General features: G+C 36.7%; 1 protein-coding gene and 1 pseudogene across 1 annotated transcript in view; one reads left to right on the plus strand and one right to left on the minus strand.

Annotated features, from left to right (window-relative positions):
• Nucleotides 1-22,557, plus strand: part of BRWD3 (bromodomain and WD repeat domain containing 3) — a 155,668-nt gene that overhangs the window by 104,256 nt on the left and 28,855 nt on the right. Inside the window, exons 25-34 of the mRNA XM_040265636.1 lie at nucleotides 347-454; nucleotides 6,050-6,174; nucleotides 8,398-8,480; nucleotides 9,509-9,620; nucleotides 10,573-10,634; nucleotides 10,738-10,893; nucleotides 11,575-11,695; nucleotides 12,728-12,853; nucleotides 12,941-13,019; nucleotides 17,191-17,247. Of these exons, the coding sequence (XP_040121570.1) occupies nucleotides 347-454; nucleotides 6,050-6,174; nucleotides 8,398-8,480; nucleotides 9,509-9,620; nucleotides 10,573-10,634; nucleotides 10,738-10,893; nucleotides 11,575-11,695; nucleotides 12,728-12,853; nucleotides 12,941-13,019; nucleotides 17,191-17,247 (1,029 nt within the window). The remainder of the gene's footprint in view (nucleotides 1-346; nucleotides 455-6,049; nucleotides 6,175-8,397; nucleotides 8,481-9,508; nucleotides 9,621-10,572; nucleotides 10,635-10,737; nucleotides 10,894-11,574; nucleotides 11,696-12,727; nucleotides 12,854-12,940; nucleotides 13,020-17,190; nucleotides 17,248-22,557) is intronic.
• Nucleotides 4,080-5,408, minus strand: LOC120881917 (annotated as a pseudogene).

The following is a 22,557-nucleotide window of genomic DNA, read 5'->3' on the forward strand; positions in this document are numbered from 1 at the left end:
GTAGGAAAGATCCCCTGGAGAAGAGAAATGCTACCCACTCCAATATTCTGGCCTAGAGAATTCCATGGACTTTATAGTCCATGGGGTTTCAAAGAGTTGGGCACGATTGAGCAACTTTCACTTTCTCTCTGTTTTTATTATGCAGTGCTTAGTGCAGAGCTGCATAGGTGTAAGTACTGAATGAACATTATTTGACACTGACAAGTAACTTTATTGTATATTTTTTTTTCAAAATTATAATTACATATTTTGTTAATCAAAGAGGACATTTGTGGGAATATATTGGGATGTATAGAGTGGCTAAATGGGATGCTGCTGTTTAATAACTCATTCTTTTTTGTTTTAGCTTATATATTTTAGGCAAGGACATGAAGCTTATGTACGGGCTGTAAGAAAATCAAAAACATACAGCGTTAATTTACAAAAACAGCCGTGGAATAAAATGGATCTCAGGGTAAGTTTGTCAAATTAATAAGCTATGTACTGAAGTATCTTGGAATTAAGTTACTTTCCTGTATGCTTATTCTCAGTTTCTGGATATTTCAGTGTTGATTGTATGTCCAGGATAAGGTGATGTACCATGCTCCTATACAGCTGAATATTGTGGGCTGCATTTTGTTTCCTGGAATTTGTATGCCACTTGTCTTTTTTTGACCTAATTTCCTTCAAGCTTCAGGTTCTCTGGTGTATACCATGTACTTCAAGCAGTGCAGTAGTTCCATGGTGTGGATATTTTCCTTAGCAGCTTTGTGCTTTCTGGAGGCTCTGTAAATTGACTGCATGTGTGGACCACAGACACCCTCAAGATTCTGACAGCTTTAGGATATAGTAAATATCATAAATCCTAAGAAACTCACAACTTTGTGGTTATTGTTGTCCTGTCACCCAGTTGTATCCAACTCTTTGTGACCTCATGCATGATGGCAGCATGCCAGGGCTCTCTATCCCTCACCATCTCCCAAAGTTTGCCCAAGTTCATATCCATTGCATTGGTGATGCTATCCAACCATCTCACCCTCTGATGACCTCTTTTCATTCTGCTCTTGATTTTTCCCAGCATCAGGGACTTTTCCAGTGAGACAGCTATTCACATCAGATGACCAAAATAGTGGAATTTCACTTCAGCATCAGTCCTTCCAATGAGTATTCAGGGTTGACTTCTCTTAAGATTGACTGGTTTGATCTCCTTGCTGTCCATGGGACTCTCAGGAGTCTTCTCCAGCACTGTAGTTCAAAGGCATCAATTTTTCAGTGCTCCACTTTCTTTAGGTCCAGCTCTCATACCTGTACATGACACTGAGAAGATCATAGCCTTGACTGTACGGACCTTTGTTAGCAGAGTAATGTCTCTGCTTTTCAACATACTGTCTAGGTTTGTCATAGCTTTCCTGTCAAGGAGCAAATTTCTTCTGATTTCATGGCTGCAGTCATCATCTGCAATCATTTTAGAGCCCAAGAAGGGGAAATCTGTCATGACTTCCACCTTTCCCTCTATATTTGCCATGAAGTAATGGGGCTGGATGCTATGATCTTAGTTTTTTTAATATTTAGTTTTAAGCCAGCTCTTTCACTCTCCTCCTTCACCCTCATCAAGAGGCTCATTAGTTTCTCTTCACTTTCTGCCATTAGAGTCGTATCATCCGCATATCTGAGGTTGTTGATGTTTCTCCTGCCCATCTTGATTCCAGCTTATAACTCATCCAGCCTGGTATTTCTCATGATGTGCTCAGCATATAGATTACGCCAACAGGGTAACAACAGACAGCCCTGTTGTAATCCTTTCTCAATCTTGACCCTATCGGTTGTTCCATACAGGGTTCTAATTGTTGCTTCTTGACACACATACAGGTTTCTCAGGAGACAGGTGAGATGGTTTGGTATTCCCATCTCTTTAAGAGCTTTCCACAGTTTATTATGATTCACACAGTCAAAAGCTTTGACATAGTCATTGAAACAGAGGTACATTTTTTTTTTTTTTGTAATTCCCTGGCTTTCTCTATAATCCAGTGAATGTTGGCAATTTGGTCTCTGGTTCCTCTTCCTTTTCTAAATCCAGCTTGAACATCTGGAAGTTCTTGGTTCACATAATGCTGAAGCCTGGCATGCAAGATTTTAAGCATGACCTTACTAGTATGGAAGATAAGTGCAATTGTCCAATGATTAGCACATTCTTTAGTTGTTTTGTAATGATGCTTAACAGGAAGGAAAGAAGAGAGAATGTGTGTATTTATTGAAATAAAGATTTAGGCACTTCTAAAAATTCCAGAAAAACATCTATTTCTGCTTTATTGACTATGCCAAAGCCTTTGACTGTGTGGATCACAATAAACTGTGGAAAATTCTGAAAGAGATGGGAATACCAGACCACCTGACCTGCCTCTTGAGAAATCTGTATGCAGGTCAAGAAGCAACAGTTAGAACTGGACATGGAACAACAGACTGGTTCTAAATAGGAAAAGGAGTACATCAAGGCTGTATATTGTCACCCTGCTTATTTAACTTCTATGCAGAGTACATCATGAGAAACACTGGGCTAGAAGAAGCACAAGTTGAAATCAAGATTGCCAGGAGACATATCAATAATCTCAGATATGAAGATGACACCACCCTTAGGGCAGAAAGTGAAGAGGAACTAAAAAGCCTCTTGATGAAAGTGAAAGAGGAGAGTGCAAAAGTTGGCTTAAAGCTTAATATTCAGAAAATGAAGATGATGGCATCTGATCCCATCACTTCGTGGGAAATAGGTTGGGAAACAGTGGAAACAGTGTCAGACTTTATTTTTTTGGGCTCCAAAATCACTGCAGATGGTGAGTGCAGCCATGAAATTAAAAGATGCTTACTCCTTGGAAGAAAAGTTATGACCAACCTAGATAGTATATTCAAAATCAGAGACATTACTTTGCTGACTAAGGTCCGTCTAGTCAAGGCTATGGTTTTTCCTGTGGTCATGTATGGATGTGAGAGTTGGACTGTGAAGAAGGCTGAGCACCGAAGAATTGATGCTTTTGAACTGTGGTGTTGGAGAAGACGCTTGAGATTCCCTTGGACTGCAAGAAGATCCAATCAGTCCATTCTGAAGGAGATCAGCCCTAGGATTTCTTTGGAAGGAATGATGCTAAAGCTGAAGCTCCAGTACTTTGGCCACCTCATGCGAAGAGTTGACTCATTGGAAAAGACTCTGATGCTGGAAGGGATTGGGGGCAGGAGGAGAAGGGGACGACCGAGGATGAGATGGCTGGATGGCATCACGGACTTGATGGGCGTGAGTGAGTGAACTCCGGTAGATGGTGATGGACAGGGAGGCCTGGTGTGCTGCGATTCATGGGGTCGCAAAGAGTCGAACACGACTGAGCAACTGAACTGAACTGATGCTGATTTCTGTAACAAAGCTTTTATTTGTACAAAAATAATGGCGAACAAGTCACAACAGTGCAATAGGTAGAAAATAAAACAACCACATTAACAAAGTGCTGGAAAAAATACTAACCAGGAGGAGAGGACATGCCCTCATGGGGTGTTTCTTTCACCAGGATGTGTGGGGTTTGTCTTCACAGCCCAGAGCCCACAGCCTCATGGAGCCACATCCTCAGACTGAGTTGCATTGGACCCAGTGCCTGCAAGTCAGACGCCTCGGGTCACCAAAGTCATGGTGGGGTCAGGACCACACTGACTCCCAAGGGAGGCCATTTCCTAGTGCTCAGCCTGGCCTACTGGGCATCCAGCAGCCGTTCACTGAGCCTGTGTGATTTCTTATTTTAAATTCTAACCCTGTGGTTATAGTAAATTTTAGAAGTCAACTTATTTCTGGTATAAGACCCTGGACTTTGGAATAAGATCTGAATTTCAATCCCAGCTCTGCTATATACAAGTGTGTAACTCTAAAAACATCACTGTACCCATGAGGCTCTGTTTTGTCATCATTAAATGTGACTAATAACAGTGTTTAAGGATGGTATTTAAAATAATATTGTAGCACTCAAAATTGTAAGTCCTTTTCCCAAACATATACATGATATGTCCATCTGCCTAATTACAGACTGTATTTCTGCTAGAGGAATCATTTTTTAAATAGAGTTATCAATAGAATTTAATATTATTGACAAGATAGGGCCACAATGGGCAGCTCCTCAGAACACAAATTAGACAATCCCAAGAGTTTAAAGGTGTAATAGACAGGTTAATATTTTCTAACCTCATCCTCTCCCTCAGCCCTATGCACTTCAACCTCCTCATAATCCTTCTCAAAGGCAGCCATGTCCTCATGGGCCTCAGAAAACTCTTCTTTCTCCATGTCCTCACCCACATACCAGTGAACAAAGGCAAGCTTGGCATATATCAGGTCAAATTTGTGATCCAGGTGAGCCCAGGCCTCAGCATGCACAAAGCTCGTTGTACTTTGGCTTGATCTCCACCAGGTAGCACAGTGGGAGACTCATAATTAATGCCAACTTTGAATCCATTGGGGCACTGGTCCACAAACTAGATGCTGCATTTGGTTTTGATTGTGGCAGTGGTGGCACTGATATCTTTTGGAATCATGTCACCATGGTACAGCAGGTAGCAAGCCATGTATTTAGCTTGGTGAGGGTTACATTTCACCATCTGGTTGGCTGGCTTAAAGCAAGCATTGGTGATCTCTGCAACAGAAAGCTGTTCATTTTAGGCTTTCTCACCAGAGATGGCAGGAGCATATGTGGCCAGAGGGAAGTGGATGCAGGGGTAGGGTACCAGGTTGGTCTGTAATTCTGTCATATCTACATTCAGGGCTCCATCAGATCTCAGGGAACTAATGATGGAAGACACTACTTGTTGGCTTTGAGACAATTAAGACTAGTATAGATTGGGCACTCAATATCGGGGTTTCTATGACAGATGTCATAGATGGCCTCATTGTCTATCATGAAGATACAGAGTGCTCCAGGGTAGTGTGGTTGGTGAGGGTGGAGTTGTAGGGTTGAACTATAGCTGTGGAAACCTGGGGGCTGGGTAAATGGAGAACTCCAGCATGGACTTCTTGCCATAATTGACAGAGAGATGTTCCAATGGCAGGAAGGTAAACCCAGAACCAGTTCCCCCACCACAGCTGTGGAAAAGCAAGAAGCCCTAAAGACCTGTGTATTGGTCAGCCAGTTTCTGAATTCAGTCCAAGACAAGGTCAATGATCTTGCCAATCATGTAGTGACTGCGAACATAATTATTGGCAGCATCTTTCTTGCCCTGATGAGCTTCTTTGTGTGGAGGAACTGGCGGTAGGTGCTAGTACCAACTTCATCAGTGACCGTGGGTTCCAGGTCTACAAACACTGCCTTGGGCACATGCTTGCCAGTGTCTGTCTCACTGAACAAGGTGCTGAAGGAGTCTTTTCCTCCTCCAGTGGTCTTATCACTTGACATCTGGCCATCAGGCTAGATGCCATGTTCCAAGCAATAGAGCTCCCAATAGGCATTGCCAGTCTGTACACCAGCCTGGCCAATGTGGATTAAGATGTACTCAATGCATGAATGAAACTTGTAGGATTCTGTAGGAATTGAGGAGGTGAGGGGATGGCCACAAAGATTTCACACCAAGTAGTGACTAAAGGAGTGATTCTTAACCAGCAGAAAACTTCTTAACTCTCCAGAGGAAAACCTAGGGAGTTTGTTCAAAATACATATGACTGAGCTTTACCCTAGATATAGTGAACTCAGTTCCATAGTAGTAAATAGGGACATGAATTTTAAAAAGATTACCAGGGGGATTCTTCTGCTTATCCTTGGTTTAGAGCCATGCACTAAACTACAAATTGCTGGTAATGGGTCAAGAGTCATGTCTTATTACCTTTAATGCTTAGTGGAATGCCTCAAATCTGGTGGGTATTCAGATAATTTTAAAATTTAATAATTTTAAAATAAAATTTATCAGATAATTTAAAAAATTTTAATGGAGTATAGTTGATTTACAATACATTTCAAATAATTTTTAAATTGTTCAAATAATAATGAAATAATATGCAAATGTTAAGCAATTACTTATATTGAAATTAATAATTTTTTGGTATTCTCATGAATAGGAACAAGAGTTTGTTAAGATTGTAGGAATCAAATATGAGGTTGGACCACCTACACTATGCTGCTTGAAGCTTGCATTTCTGGACCCCATTTCAGGCAAAATGACTGGAGAATCTTTTTCCATTAAGTGAGTATCTATGCTGGCTCGTGTGTGTGTGTGTGTGTATTTTAATTCCTGACATGTATTCCTGATGATAAAGAAAACATGACAGCACTATGGGCTTTAGAGTTTTAAAGACCATGGTTTAATGTTTAATTCTTGTTTTGTTTTTCCACTTTATAAGGTCACAAAGAGTCAAACATGACTGAAGCGACTTAGCATGCACACTATATATATATAGATATAGATAGATAGATATATCAATGGAAATAAAAACATACAACATGAGACCTATGGGTTTCAGTTTTATTTGGGAGCTTGCTGAGGACTATAGTCTGGGAGATAGCCTTAGACAACTCTGACAAGATGTTCTCAAGAGGTAGCAGGGGCAGAGCCAGGGTACATTTGAAATTTTTTTGGTTGGGAAATACATGTAGTCAAGCATACATATTGCTAGTTATTGGTAGTCACGAGGATCAAATATCTCAGTGATTTTAGTGTTCTATATATGGAAAGATGCAAGAGTCCAGGGTCATTGAAATTCTTCCTTACATATGCATCTTAACTATCTAAGAGTCCATATATCCAAAACACAGAATGCTTCATCTTGAATTCCTTTCAGGGTGAGCTGTAGGTCAACAACTACAGTGGCTAATGACTTGATTCTTTTATTGGGATAGCCAGAGTTCTTTTTGTTTTTGTTTTTCCCATAAGATGACTCTCATTGTCTTTAACTTCATTCAGAATGGTTTTTTTAGGTTGTATTGTGACAGCTGTCATATCAGTGAGCATTAAAAAAAAATCAAACTGATGAATTTTTGTGTAGCCATTATAATATTGAAGATGGAAGAAAAAGAGGAACATTTTTGGCATATGATACTTTATTGTTTCAAGAAAGGTAAAAACAACTGAGATGCAAAAAAATGATTTGTGCAATATATGGAGAAGGTGCTGTGACTGATCAAACATATCAAATGTGGTTTGTGAAGTTTTGGTTTGAAGATTTCTTGCTGGACAATGCTCAGTGGTCAGTTAGACCAGTTGAAGTTGATAGTGATCAAATTGAGACATTAACTGAGAACAATCAAAGTTATACCACAGAGGAAGTAGCAGACATTCTCAAAATATCCAAATCAAGTGTTGAAAATTGTTTGCACCAGCTTGGTAATGTTAATCACTCTGATGTTTGGGTTCCACATAGTGAAAAAAATATTCTTGACTGTACTTCTGCATGTGATTCTCTACTGAAACAAGGCAAAAATGCTCCATTTTTAAAACAAATTGGGACAGATGATGAAAAGTGGATACTGTACAATAATGTGGAATGGAAGAGATCATGGGGCAATTGAAATGAACTATCACACAACCACACCAAAAGCTGGTCTTCATTCCAAGGAAGGTGATGTACATATAGTGGAATTGGAAGGGAATTATGAGCTCCTTCCAGAAAACCAAATGATTAATTCCAACAGGTACTACTTCCAATTAGACCAACTGAAAGCAGCACGTGACAAAAAGCTTCCAGAATTAGTCAGCAGAAAATGCATAATTTTCCATCAGGATAACTCAAGACCACATGTTCCATTGACGACCAGGCAAAAACTGTTACAGCTTGGCAGGACAGTTCTGATTCATCCACTATATTCACCAGACATTGCACCTTCAGATGTTCATTTATTTCTGTCTTTACAAAATTACCTGAATGGAAAATATTTCAATTCCCTGGAATACTGTAAAAGGCATCTAAAACATTTTTTTTTGTTAAAAAAAATGAAAAGTTTTGGGAAGATGGAATTATCAATTTGCCTGAAAAATGGCAGAAGGTAGTGGAACAAAATGGTGATACACTTAAAGTTCTTGGTGAAAATGAAAAATGGGCCTTTAATGTTTACTTTAAAACTGAAGGAAGATTTTGGCCAACACATTATATGATCAATTGTCTCAAGACATTTAGGCATCATTAGTTTTGTTGGAGATATACTTACACATTGGATAATGTAAGAAATAACAGTCTGACAAGATAGGATAAAAGTAATATAGTTAGTGATTTAAGATCATAAGTAAATATTTAAGACAAACAGATCAAACACATGGGGTTTAATTTAATTAAAAGCACTTGTAAGGACCTTGAGGTTTGCAACAGTTTGCTCAATAACTCCACATTAAGCATATATATCCCTGGCTGTTTAGAAAGTGACATATACTGTTGTATCTGTATACTGAATCACATGTACTTTATTTTTTCTTCAGGTATCATGACATGCCAGATGTCATTGACTTCCTTGTGCTACATCAGTTTTATAATGAAGCCAAAGAAAGGAACTGGCAGATAGGTAAATATAGAATTCCCACTTAAATATTGTTTGAAGCAGAGTAACTTTTAAACTGAATTAACAGTGAGAAACTTTAGACTGAAAAAGCTGTTAGCCAAATTAGAAAAATTAAATTTTTATTTTCAGTTATGTTTAGGTGATTGTATGTACTTTGTATGTGTTATAAAACCTTTTCTGTGAATATCTATTCTATTAGAATACAAATCTAAATTAAAATGAAAATCTGAAGTTTCAATTGCCTTCACATGGAGTACTTAACACTTGGGCTCTTAACAGACCTTTACTGATTGTGGCTTTGTCTCTCTCTCTTTCTCCTCTTCCAACTCTCTCCCTTTTTCTCCCTTTCTCTCTTTACCCCTCCTGTTGTCTCCCTGTCTATTCCTTCCACCTTCTCTAGCTATTTAATCTTGGGCACGATTTTAACCTCTCTGTGCCTCACTTCCATTATCTATAAAATGGGAATCACATCTGAACATACTTATAAGGTTGATATGAAAGATAAATAATATGTAGAAAGAACTTAAAATGTACCAGACACAGAGCAAACACTGTATAATTATCTGCTATTAGTAGTTTTTTTTTCTATTAGTATCTTCTATCTTTTCTAATTGAAAGAAACATTTTTATCCACATGGTTGGTTTTGTATTCCTTAGCCATTTAGAGGCACAAAACTAGTATGAAGAGATTTTTAGAAACAAAATGGTAAAACAAAAAATAAGAGGAAGGAAAAAAAGTAAGAAACAACTGTGGTGTTACATGTGCAGTACAAAAAGCAGACTGTCTAATGATGATCCCAAGTAATTGAAGTTAAATTATATGTGGTAATATATGATTTTATTTCATAATAATTATTAGCACTTGGAAATCAAAATCCTTGAAGAGAGTAATATGGAATACTCAGATTGAAATCTGTAATAATACTGAATACAGTGATGCTATTGTATTCATCAAAATGTACAGTTTAGACTGGGAGCATAGCAATTATTCTCAAGAGCACTCTTTTAAGATTTTTTTTAAAACATTGTAGGTGATAGATTCCGCAGTATAATAGATGATGCCTGGTGGTTTGGGACTGTGGAAAGTCAGCAACCTTTTCAACCAGAGTATCCTGATAGTTCTTTCCAGTGTTACAGTGTTCAGTAAGTACAGTTATGGTCTTTTACACCTGATAAAATACTTTGGTACTATATGGACTTTTTATAAACCCTGCTTTACCTAGTCTTATAAGGCCTGTACCTGTAAGGAAGGAATCATAGTACTTTTAAGGAAGGAATTTGATGATAAACTTTCTGGTGCAATATGCATGCTAAAACAAAGCAGAAACTGAATACTTATTTCTGCCTCCTTAGTTCCTATGTTTTCTCTTAAATATTTCTATTTTAGATAAGAATTACAACTATTATTTCATAAAGAATACTGAAATTAATTCATTGTTTAAAGTAATTGTTTCAGCTGGAATATAATAGTGAATATTTATATAGTCTTTTATTTGATGGTATAAGTTCTAGTCAAGGGTGAGTTCATTACTTTTGGATATATCGATACTATTTGTCTATACTTACTTTTGTTCTTCATGAAATACCAGAGTTGTAAGATTCCTAATAAATAAAACTTTCTTCTTAAGAATGATGAAACATGTTTATTCTGTGAAGATTGACTTTTAGTCTTCATATTGTAGATCAAAAGGGAATAGTAAACTTTTGGAGAAGCTATAATAGTCAACCTGGTAGAAAAAAGTAGATTATCTCACAGAAATAAGTGATGTATTAAATTGATTTTTTAACCTAAAAGGAATTTTCCAGTGATAACTTTTATTCTGTACCCTGGCTTAACATTGAATGTATGCTTGGTTGGAATTAAAAAAAAAAAAACAAACAGAACTAAGAATAAATTTAGGGCTCTCTGACTTTCATATTAGTGGACCATGTTTTCTCTGTTAGAGGGTTATCGTTATCTTTGTATAAGCAAAGTTATACTTTAAAGAAATTTTACTGCCCCTTTCCAGATTTCACCCCCAAGAAGTCCTCCAAATTATGCTAGTATGTAAAAGTATCATGTGAATTTGATTTGTATCTTGTTATTTTTTAATAGCTGGGACAATAATGAGAGAGAAAAGATGAGCCCCTGGGATATGGAGCCAATTCCAGAAGGAAGTAAATATGCTTTTAAAAAATGAATTCTAATTTTTCTAAAAGAAGAATGGCAATAGCGTTATTCTGAAAACTAATTATTTCTGATTTGTTACCTTATGCATAGCTGCCTTTCCAGATGAAGTTGGTGCTGGTGTTCCTGTGTCCCAGGAGGAACTGACTGCTTTGCTATACAAACCTCAGGAAGGAGAGTGGGGGGCTCATTCCAGAGATGAGGAATGTGAACGAGTTATTCAGGGAATCAACCACCTTCTTTCCCTGGGTATGGCGAATGTGAAAGAATATTAAGAAGATGAGAAAAGAATGTTAGGAAGATGCGAAGGACTAAGGAAAACCAGCAGAATTTTAAGTTCTGTAAAAGGAAACGCAGTTTTTCACTATTTACTTCTAACTCAAAAGGCACAGTGATTCTAGTTTTAATAATATTTTTGTATGCTTGGTCAAAGTAATGACTTGCAAACCTTTTCAGTTCTGGGGTTATAATAGTGAAGGCATGTAAGTGTCTTTCACTTCTGTGAGCCATTTTGGCTCTCTAGCTATTCCCTGATCCTAACTTTGGGTGGATTTTTTTGGTAAAGACTGTGTGTGGAGTAATCAGTTTTGCTCCATGACTAGTTATATTTTCTGAAGTATATCACATGAGACATTTGGCATTTATCCAGAAAAGACATAAATTTGAAGTTAAAAACAGTTCTCCAATAATTTTGTCTTGTTTTTATCTGATTAAAACCAGTGTATCATGTATGATTCATAGATAATATGTCCAAATAAAAAGAATAGCATTATAATAGTATTTGTCTAATTTTTGCATAATTTAATCATCTCATTTTAGTAATATAGTTTTATGTTGCCCACACTTCCTGTTTATATGTGGTTTTTGTTTGTTAACATGAGATGTTAGTGTTGTTTATAACTATCTTTTCTGATTTTGTAAAAATTGTAGATTTTGCCAGCCCTTTTGCTGTTCCAGTGGATCTCAGTGCCTACCCCTTGTATTGTACTGTAGTTGCTTATCCAACTGACCTCAACACCATCAGGCGGAGACTTGAAAATCGCTTTTACAGGTTTGTTTAGTTTTTACCATTTCCTATAAAGCTTTTAGCTTTATGTCTTTTGCTTTCATTTTTGCATGATGATACACTGAGATCTTTGTTTTTATAGTGTAAAATAACCACTCAGAAGACCCACCTCAAAATTTCTTTTGAAAATTTGAAACAATTGATTTCCTTTCTTTCAGGAGATTCTCAGTCTTCCAGGGTAAAAAAGAGTATGGACAGGGAGAAAATTATGACTAGTACAAGTCACAAATGAAACAATAATTACGGATAACTCTTAGTTTATTAAAGGCAGATTAAGTGGTTTGTGGATTCATCCTGATTATGGTGCTCCAGAGTCTTTGAGCATGTTTTAAATCCCCTGTTGGGAAATTAGGCAGGGGTTAATTAGATTTAATCACCAGCTCCAAAATGTGTAAAGAAAAAAAAAATCAAGTTGTTTTTTTCTTTTGTTTTGCTGGAAGTTATGCGATTATGGGGAGGCAGTGGAGGGCAGCTTTTGTTCTCTCTCTCACCCTCAAGTCTACTGTGTCCTAACAACAATTATTCCATGAAATTGTTATAAATAATACCATGTGGGTATATCTTATAACATTACCTGTGATTTCTTTAGTAGTCTATTATCATAACAGCAACTGCATTAAAATATGTGTCCTTTTCTACAACCTGGCTTCTTGATTTTTGGTCTTCTCTGAAAACTAAACATTTTTTTGTTGACTTTATCAAAGCACTGTTTGTTTCTATTTGTTTCTTTATATTTGGTCAAATCACTGTTTACCATAATGTCATGGGTCAGTTCTCTTCCAGGTTTTAATATCCAAGTTTATAATTGAGTGGTTCTGAACTCATGCCTGTGCTTCAAATACTGTAACTATATACTTTTATTGGTGCATATTAGTCACACATATATTGAGTCACAAACATATATTTGAACACCTTTGATGTTTCATGATTAAATGCCTAGTTGTTCTATATTGTCTAATTCTAGAATAGACTTTAAATGTATCGACCAAAAGTAACAGGGTATTTTTGCTTTCATAGGAGAATATCAGCATTAATGTGGGAAGTACGCTATATTGAGCATAATGCTAGGACTTTCAATGAGCCTGACAGTCCTATAGTTAAAGCAGCCAAAATTGTAACTGATGTCTTACTTCGATTTATTGGGTAAGAAGCAGTTTTATCTTCTATAGAGGCTGACTTCTGAGTTTTTAAAATTTATTGAAGTGTATTTTAACTTATCTTGTTTCTCAGGGATCAGAGCTGTACTGATATACTGGATACTTACAATAAAATTAAAGCAGAAGAACTAAACAGTACTGATGCAGAGGAGGTAAGAATCACAGCATGACCAGTAGGCATTAATTCCTTTTCTGTCATTTAAAGTACATTAGGTATTATACATGAGTGTTGTAACTGGGTATTAGCAATGACTCTGATTTCTGAAAGCTCGCTGAACACCTGCATCTTTTTGTATTAAGCTCTTTAACCTATATTTAGATAGTGTATACCAAAAATGTAGGGGTGCTGCAATGTTTGGTCAGAGAGAGGTGGCCATTCATCCTTTTGAACACAGTGGTTTCAGTATTGAGAAATCAATACTTTATTTTCCAGCCCTTGAAAACAGGACAAAGCACTAAACTGTGTTTTAAACGAATGGTTAGTTGATGGAAATTTTAGTAGGGATTAATTTTCTATACTACATATGTATATATATGTATATATATAATATTAAAGTATTTTATAATTTTAGACTTGAAAGTCTCTATTTTTAGTAGTTTCATGGAAATGCTGTTTGATTTCCTTTGTGGAAATTTATAAACATAAACCAGTTTTTCTTAATGAAATGAATTAGTATTGTCAGCAGACCCTCATGTATCTTATTTCCCCACCCAGTCATATCCCTGATTTACATTAAGTTATTTTTGACTAGAGGCTATGATAGAAGCAAAAACCAGGTTAAGAGGCTGAAACAATAATGGAAAATGACAATTCAAAAATATTTTATGGAAAATAATTCATCCCAGGGATAAGTGACTCAAATATGCTGGATTTTATTGCAGTGGCTATGATTATACAGAGGTATTTTACATGTTTATATTTTCTGTACTGTTAATTCTCAGAATGGTAAATCTCTAATAGTTTTTCAATTTCACAAAAACGTGTTTGACTATAAAATGTAAGTATTATTGAAGTTAAATGCTATTTACATATTAAAGACAACTCACATATGCCAATTAGATATTATCCTCCTGAAACTAATAAAAAATTTATCATTCTTTTACCTGATATTTTCTCTAACCTTTAATATAAATGCATTTTGACTCAGAATTTGATGTAGCAAGAATTTCTCCTTAAAATAACATAACTTGGATTAGAATAGGAAAGTAAAGTAAAATATAATTTAGCAAGCTTATTTTTTCTTTTTCTTTCTCTCTCTTCCTTCCAACATTTAAGTTATATGCTTTAAACAAATTGCAGTTATACAATACAGTGTTATCAACTAGAGTCACCATGTTTTACCTTAGATCCTTATATTCTCAGACTTTATTCAACTTATAGCTAGAAGTTTGTGTCCATTTACCACCTTCTCCCTGGCCCCTCTCACCATCAGTCCACTACCCAACAACTTTTCTGTATTCTGTTTCTGAGTTTGACCTAAAAAAAAAAATTCTACATATAAGTGATACCATGCTGTGTTTGTCTTTCTCTATCTGACTTATTTCTCTTAGCAAAATGCCCTCAAGTTCCATCTGCATTGTCACAGATGGCAGAATTACCTTCTTTCTTATGGTTGAATAATATTCCATTGTGTATATGTGTATATATATATATATACCATATTTTCTTGTCTGTTTATCTGTTGACAGACAGATTGGTTCCACATCTTGACTATTGTGAATAATGCTTCAGTGAACATGGGAGTGCAACTTTATACCTTTGATATCTTGTTATTATTTACAGAAGTGAAATTGCTGGATCATATGATGTTAATAGTTCTATTTTTAATTTTTTGAGGAACTACCATATTGTTTTCCATAGTGGCTGTACCAATTTATATTCCCACCAACAGTGCACAAGGGCTCTCTTTTCTCCACATCCTCGTCAACACTTCTTATTTCTTTGTCTTTCTGATAATAACCATTCTAACAGGTGAGAGGTGATATTTCATTGTGGTTTTTATGTGCTTTTCCCTGATGATCAGAGATGTTGAGTACCTTTTCAGGTACCTATTGGCCATTTGGATTTCTTCTTTGTAAAAATGTCTATTCAGTTTCTCTGTGCATCTTTCACTAGGTTATGTGTTCTCCTGCTATCAAGTTGTTTATATATTTTAGGTATTAACTCCCTGTATATGATTTGCAAATATTTTATCCCATTTGGTATATTGCCTTCGTTTTGTTGATGGTTATTGTTTGCTGTGAAGAGCTTTGTAGTTTGATGTAGTCCCAGGTTTTTTTAATATAAATTTATTTATTTTAATTGGAGGTTAATTACTTTACAGTATTGTATTGGTTTTGCCATACATCAACATGAATCTGCCACAGGTATTTATTGCTTTTGTTGCCTTTTATTACCTTTGGATTTTGTTAAATCCAAAAAAATCATTGCCAAGACCAGTGTCAAGCAGCTTACCCCTGTGTTTTCTTTTAGGAGTTTTACGGTTTCATGTGTTATATCCAAATCTTTAATCCATTTTCAGTTGTGTTTAATGTATGGTGTAAGATAGTTTCATTCTTTTGCAGGTGGATTTTTTTTCCAGTTTTTCCAGCACAATTTATTGATGAAATTATCCTTTCTTCATTTTATATTCTTGGTTCCTCTGTTGTAAATTAATCAACCAATATGTATGGTTTATTTCTGTGTACTTTCTGTTCCCTTGATCTATATATTTTATGTTAATACCGTACATTTTGATTATAATATCTTAGTAATACAGTTTGGTATCAGGAAGTGTGATGCCTCCAACTTTATTCTTCTTTCTCAGGATGGTTATTAGAATTCTTTTTTGTGGTTCTATATGAGTTTTAGGATTGTTTTTCTATTTCTGCAAAAAATACTGTTGGGATTTTGATAGGGCTTGCATTGAATCTGTATATTGCTTTAAATAGTACAGATGTTTTAACAGTATTAATTTTTCATATCTGTGGCATGTAATATCTTTCTATTTATTTGTATATTCTATTTCATCAATGTCATATAGTTTCAGTGTACAGATCTTTCAACTCCTTGGTTAAATTTATTCCTAGTATTTTATTCTTTTTGATGTAAGTATAAATGGCATTGTTTTCTTAATTTTTCTTTCTGATAGTCTACTGTTAGTATCCAGAAACATAACTTATTTTTGTATGATGGTTTTGTATCCTGCAATTTTACTGAATTTGTTGATTAGTTCTAACAGTTTTATGGTGGGGTATTTAGACTTTTCTATATGTAATACAATGTCATCTGCTAATAGAGACAGTATCAATTTTTCTTTTTGATTTAATTTTTTTTGTTTTTCTTGACTAATTGTCCCAGCTAAGACTTTCAATACTATGTTAAATAAAACAAAAGAGTGAGCATTCGTGTCTTGTTCCTTATCTTAGAGGAAAAGTTTTCAGCTTTTTACAATTGACCATAAATTAGTTGTGGGTTTTTCATATATGACCTTTTTTTATGTTGAGATACAGTCCCTCTATACCTATTTTATTGAGAGTTTATATCATGGATGGATATTGCTATCCTCAGAGTAGCATTCTGGGTTAGAATAGAAAATTAAACTAAAATGTAATTCAGCAACTTCAGAAAGGGAAACTAATGGCTTGTGAGCTATTTCTCTTCTTTTTGAAAAAAAATTCATTAAGGTATAGTTGATTTACAATGTTGTGTTAGTTTCAGGTATACAACAAAGTGAATCTGTTGTACATATATGTAGACCCACTCTTTTCAGATTCTTTTCCTATATAGGCCATTTCAGAGTATTGAATAGATTTCCCTGTGCTATACGTAGATCCTTATTAGTTATCTATTATATATATAGTAGTATGTATATGTTAATCCCAATCTTCCAATTTATCCCACCCCTTTACCCCTGGTAACCATAAGTTTATTTTCTACACCTATAGCTCTATTTCTGTTTTATAGATAAGCTTATTTGTAACATTTTTTTAGATTCTCCTAGGCATTACCTATGTGCTTCACCATCACCAGATTAGTAGTAGTGTGTGGGACTTGTCTCTTTGTATTAAAAAACTATCCCTCGGGGTGATACTTCACTGAATCTTATTTTTTAACACATATTCTTATTTTCCCTATAGAAAAGAAGTTTGTTTCTTGAAGTAGCAAAAGATTATAGCATACAGCTAAAGTTTAGAGTGAATCTTTCTCCCACCTCTGTTCTGCTGCCTGCTTCAATGAGAGAGTTAATTATGATTGTATTTGCTGTTTCTTTGTAAATGTTTATCTAGTTTATAAGACTAAATGTAACAATATCTTCTCCCACTCTTCCCTTTTAATTTTAGGATACAGAAATGGTTGATTTAGATTCAGATGGACCTGGTACTTCATCTGGAAGAAGGGTGAGTGGATAAATGAACTGCTAATAAGAAAAAATTCAAGCTTCCTGCATCAAGGATCCCTAAGACCAACTCCACAAATTTGGAGAGTTGCTAGAAAGACTTATAGAACTTAGTATATATACTTGTTGCTGTTGTTTAGTTACCAAGTTGTGTCTGAGTCTTTTGCGACCCCATGAACTCTAGCCTGACAGACTCCTCTATCCATGGGGTTTCCCAAACAAGAATATTGGAGTGAGTTGCCATTTCCTTCTCCAGGTGATCTTCTCAACCCAGCAGTCGAGCCCATCTCCTCCATTGGCAGGTGGATTCTTTATCACTAAACCACAAGGGAAGCCCTGTGTATACTTGTTAACTCATTGCTAAGGTTTATGACAGTGACAAAGCAAAGATACAAAGCTGGAACACAGGGGAAAAGATACTGGCAGAGCCTGGGGGAATCTATGTGCAGGTTTCCTTATGCACTCTCTCTCCTCTGAAAGGCCACACAGAGTACACTCTTTCCCCACAATGAAAATGTAGCAATATGTAAGAGACTCAGTTCCTAAAGAATTTATTGGGAACTTGTTATGTCTACCTCATCTGACTAGTCCATGCCAAGATTCCAGACTCTCAGAAAGCAGGAAAGCACCGGAAATTTATAGGAAAGTGGGTATACAACACAAATAACATTGTTTGTACTAACTTGGGCACAGTAAACTACTTTTATCATTAAAGAAAGAGTTCAAGTCCCAAGTTCCTAGACACTAATCAAGGGCTAACCTGACAAGCAAGGCCTGTTAAAGATAGCCTCAGGTTTTTTATGTTAACTCTGTTCTGCACAACTTCTGCTCTATGATAATTAGACAAACATTTGTTATATGTAAGGAAAATATTTCCTTTCAAATACTAAAAGAGAATGTATACAAAAGACAGCAAAATAGTAAAGCCTAGAGTATATTCTGATGACAAAGAATTTACTTTAAAATATATGTATTGTTCAAGTGTTATTTTGAGAAAATTATGGTGCCATTGTCAAATATTCTTAACTACCAGCAAAGATGAAGGTATTAAAATTATTGCCCTTGTACAGGAAAAGTTTGTTCCTCTGTGTTTAACATTTGGATTTTCTCAAAATGAGAATTCAGAATACTAGAGTTCTTGCTGTTTCTGTGAATATAATAATCTAGTTTTTGTTTATATTTTTGCCAGGGGGAATGATATTTAATCAAAACTAAGAAACTTTTAAATGGGTGCTGTAAGGCGAGTCCAGACAAAAAGAGACCGAGCCAGGTGGTCAGGCAAGAAAAGGAAATTTATTAGAGGGAAAAGAGAGGGTGACTGGCTCTTAAGGAGAACCAGCATTCTCCCTTTCTGACAGTCCTTCTTATACCCCACCAATGAAAAATTCTCTGAAGGGGTGGTCACGTAGCCAAAGGTCTGGAATCTGGTGGTCTTGCAGCTTGAAGAAGATAGGCGCCGATGAGATAACAAGATGCCATTTGGGAAATTTGGTCAGTCTCACAGATCACTGTGATTTATTCTTTGTTTGTGAGGTCAACATAATGAGCCATCTTATCAATGAGACCCCATGTGGGTCCTATCATTCCAATCTTTTTGATTTAGGATAAGGGCCAAAAGTCTTCTGTAACTGTCAATCTTCTGTAATGGGACAGGGGCGTTGTGGGGGTAAGATAAGAAAAGGGTGAATTGCGGATCAAGGGGATTTGTGTGGAGTCGAAGTTTTTGATAATCTGAGTGAGTTAGCAGTAGCTCGTGGATGGTTTGGTTGGTGAAGGCTTGTAAGTGATCCTGAAGAAATTTTGAAAAAAGATGCATTAAAATGGGCCAAAAGTTAGAATAAGGGTAAGTAGAGGGAGAAGTCCTAGAAGGTAGGACCCAAGGCATCCAATTCCAATTGCTTAACCAGTTTTCCCATGAATTACTGAGGTGTTGGCATATTCTCGAGACTCTGTCAAATTTATTGCTGCTTCCTTTACAACTGGCATAAAAACAGCAGGCTTCCTCCAAAAATAGGCATAGGCCTCATTTTTCTGCTGTGAGAAGGTCTAATCCTCTTCTGTTTTGGAGGACCACGGCTGCCAGGGAATCTAGCTGGTTTTGGATAAAGCTGTTAGGTATTTCTTCTAGGCTGTCAGTGAGGTCTTTAGAAAGGTTTTGATAGTAATTTAAAGAAGTTGTGAGTCCTGTGGTCCCTGTCCTAATCACAGTGGCTATTCCTAAACTGATTAATAGAGGAATGAATTGAATTGCCCATCTGGGTCAGTTATGAATTAGTGGGATAGGAAGGGTCTGATTGTTAGGAGCAATAGAAATATTGGGGGCCAGATATACCAGGGTGCATGTTCCTGTCCAGTTAGTCAAAAGCGAAAGTTGCTCAGTCGTGTCTTACTCTTTGCGACCCCATGGACTATAAAGTCCATGGACTTCTCTAAGCCAGAATACTGGAGTGGGTAGCCTTTCGCTTCTCCAGGGGATCTTCCCGACCCAAGAATCGAACTGGGGTCTCCCGCATTGCAGACGGATTCTTTACCAGCTGAACCATAAGGGAATTCCAGTTAGTGGGAAGACATAAATAAGTAGTAGGTCCACATAAGAAAAAAAATTCCATGAGTAAGAAGACAACAGCTGAAATCAATAGCAAATAGGAGTCTTTCTGGGAACTTGTCAGTAGTCTCTGAAACTGACAATGAACTCGCCAGTGTAGCCCCTACAAGAAGAGTATTTACACAATATGCAGAAGGGAGTCTTCCTGAGAAAGTAAGAGAATGTCCTGAAGTTCCTGAGACACGATAGAGAGATGTGAAGTGTGATTACAGAGGTGTGGTGGTATAGTTCCTAGTTGAAGGTAAGAATTGTTTATAGAGTTTTGTCCAGTAAAACAGAAAGGAGCCTATTGTTGTAGACAAACGTCAGAAGTGGTGGGTGTTAAGGAGCAGTAACCAGGCTAGATCAGAGGGTGGGCTTGGGATAGTAATAGAGGCTTTGAATTTTGAGAGAAGGTCTCTCCCAAGAATAGGAGAGGGGCGTTTTGGGAGTATGAGAAAAGAATGGGAAAACGGGGTGTCTTAATATGTGCAAGGTAGAGGCTCCGTTATTAGTGGTATAGATATTAAACAGTCAACCCCCATAACAGAGACCTCAGAGTCCTTGGTTTCTCTGGAGTAGGCAGGCATAGCAGAGTAAGTGGCCCCTGTGTCAATGAGAAAGGAGATTGGCTTACCTGCCACTCTAAGAGTTACCCTGGGGCTCCGTAGGGGTGATGAGAGTTTGGGGGACTGGGGTCCTGAGCACCTTCAGTCTTCAGTAGCGAATCCGAGTAGGCTGGGAAAAGCTGGGTTGGAGGACTCCTGCTGAAGACCAGGAAGAGATATCTGGATCCCTGGAAGGGAATTTGGGCAGTCGACCTTCCAATGTCCCTTTATGCCACAGCTGGGACATGGACCTAAAGAGGGCCTTGGCTTTAGGCATGAGGAGACCCAGTGGCTTTCTTTGCTGCATTTGAAGCAGGGCCCAGGTGGCTTCCTTTCTTTGTTGGTTGATGGAGGCTTGGAGCCATTAGGGCAGTGCCTAAAAGGTGGTATTTGGCCTGATCTCTTTGGGCCTTCTCTAACTTTAGCTGTTCTTCCTGGTTTTTGAAAATCGTAAAGGCTAAATAACTCCAGGAGTTGGTGATGGACAGGGAGGCCTGGCGAGCTGCAATTCATGGGGTCGCAAAGAGTCAGACATGACTGAGCGACTGAACTGAACTGAATTGAAATTTATAAGGTCTTGTTGAGTGGTTTGAGGGCCTTCTGCCTTTTTTAGTTTCTTTTGGATATCTGGGGAAGACTGGGAGATGGGTGTTAAGGACAATAGTGCCCTCTGCTGAAGTGAGGTCTAATTTTGTATATTTTTGTAGTGCTTCAGTTAACCTGGCTAGAAATTGTGCTGGGTTTTTGTCTAGCCCTTGAGTTATTTAAAGGCAGTGTTCGCTCTGACAATCTGGAATTGGAACTATGAGATCCAAAGGCTAAATCCAATTTGCTGCTGCCAAGAAAAAGTAAACATGGTGGTACTGTTTGAGAGAATGTGCATTCTAAAAATTTGTGCAAAATGAGTTGAAGAGCTTGTCTTATAGGGATGTTAAAAGAAGACACAGTTCCTAGAAAGGTTTCTGTATGTGTGCAGCAGAGGAAGACTGGATATACAGGCACATAAACGTCCACTAGGTAGCATTAATATGTGAGAATAGAGGGGACATTGTCCTGGATTCCAATCTTCAACTCGCTATTGTCCAGATGTACATTTTTGGAAATTCATTTACTGTCTGTGAAATAATTTTTCCTTCATAAAATTTTGTGTTGGACACAATTCTAGCTTGACTTCTTATATTGTTATCTTTTTCTCCAGGTGATAATTTATTTTAAAATTCTTTTCAATTCCCACCCATTGATATGTATTACAGTTTAATCTGCTTTTTTGGTTATGTTCTATAACATTTGTTATCAGTAAGATCAGTTCCTAATAAATAAACTGTAAATACCATAGGGCACAGACTGTATATAAACTTGATAGTGCCACCAACACACACACACGTATATATAATATGTACTTATATATATAGGGGCTTCCCTGGTGGCTCAGACGGTAAAGCATCTGTCTGCAATGCAGGAGACCTGGGTTCGATCTATGGGTTGGGAAGATCCCCTGGAGAAGGAAATGGCAGTCCATTCCAGAACTCTTGCCTGGAAAATTCCATGGATGGAGGAGCTTGGTAGGCTACAGTCCATGGGGTCACAAAGAGTTGAACTGACTCTTCGTGAATCAGTGAGTGTATTGAGTGACTTCACTTCACCTTATATGTATATAAGCATATATGACTATGTGTGTTATATACATACACACACATACAAATATATTCAAAAGGCTAGAGAAGACACTGTGCCTATATTTGAGAAAAATCTTGATAATTATTTTGAAATGTATAATGTGAAAAAAGTCCTATACTGTTTAAAATCTGCCAGCATCATTACAAAATTTTTCAACATTTATCCAAGAAACAAAAGAGCCACTAAAAGAATAATTACACACATATAACAAAAATAGATTGAGCTCTTCAAATTGTATTAAATTGCAAGAAAAGAATTTCTTAAGTGGTTAGAAAGGAAAAAAAGCAGTCAGATCTGTTCTTGCAGTTTGCTCTTAACCTATCTATGTGATAAAGCATCTTATTGATGCTGTCAGAAATTCTAGACAGCATCACTTAATATTATGATAAAAAAATTATAGATGATCATTTTAAGTGTTAAGGTTGATGTTAATTATAGTTAA

The sequence above is a fragment of the Oryx dammah genome, unplaced genomic scaffold (assembly GCF_014754425.2).
Source record: "Oryx dammah isolate SB20612 unplaced genomic scaffold, SCBI_Odam_1.1 HiC_scaffold_23, whole genome shotgun sequence".
Lineage (NCBI taxonomy): Eukaryota > Metazoa > Chordata > Mammalia > Artiodactyla > Bovidae > Oryx > Oryx dammah.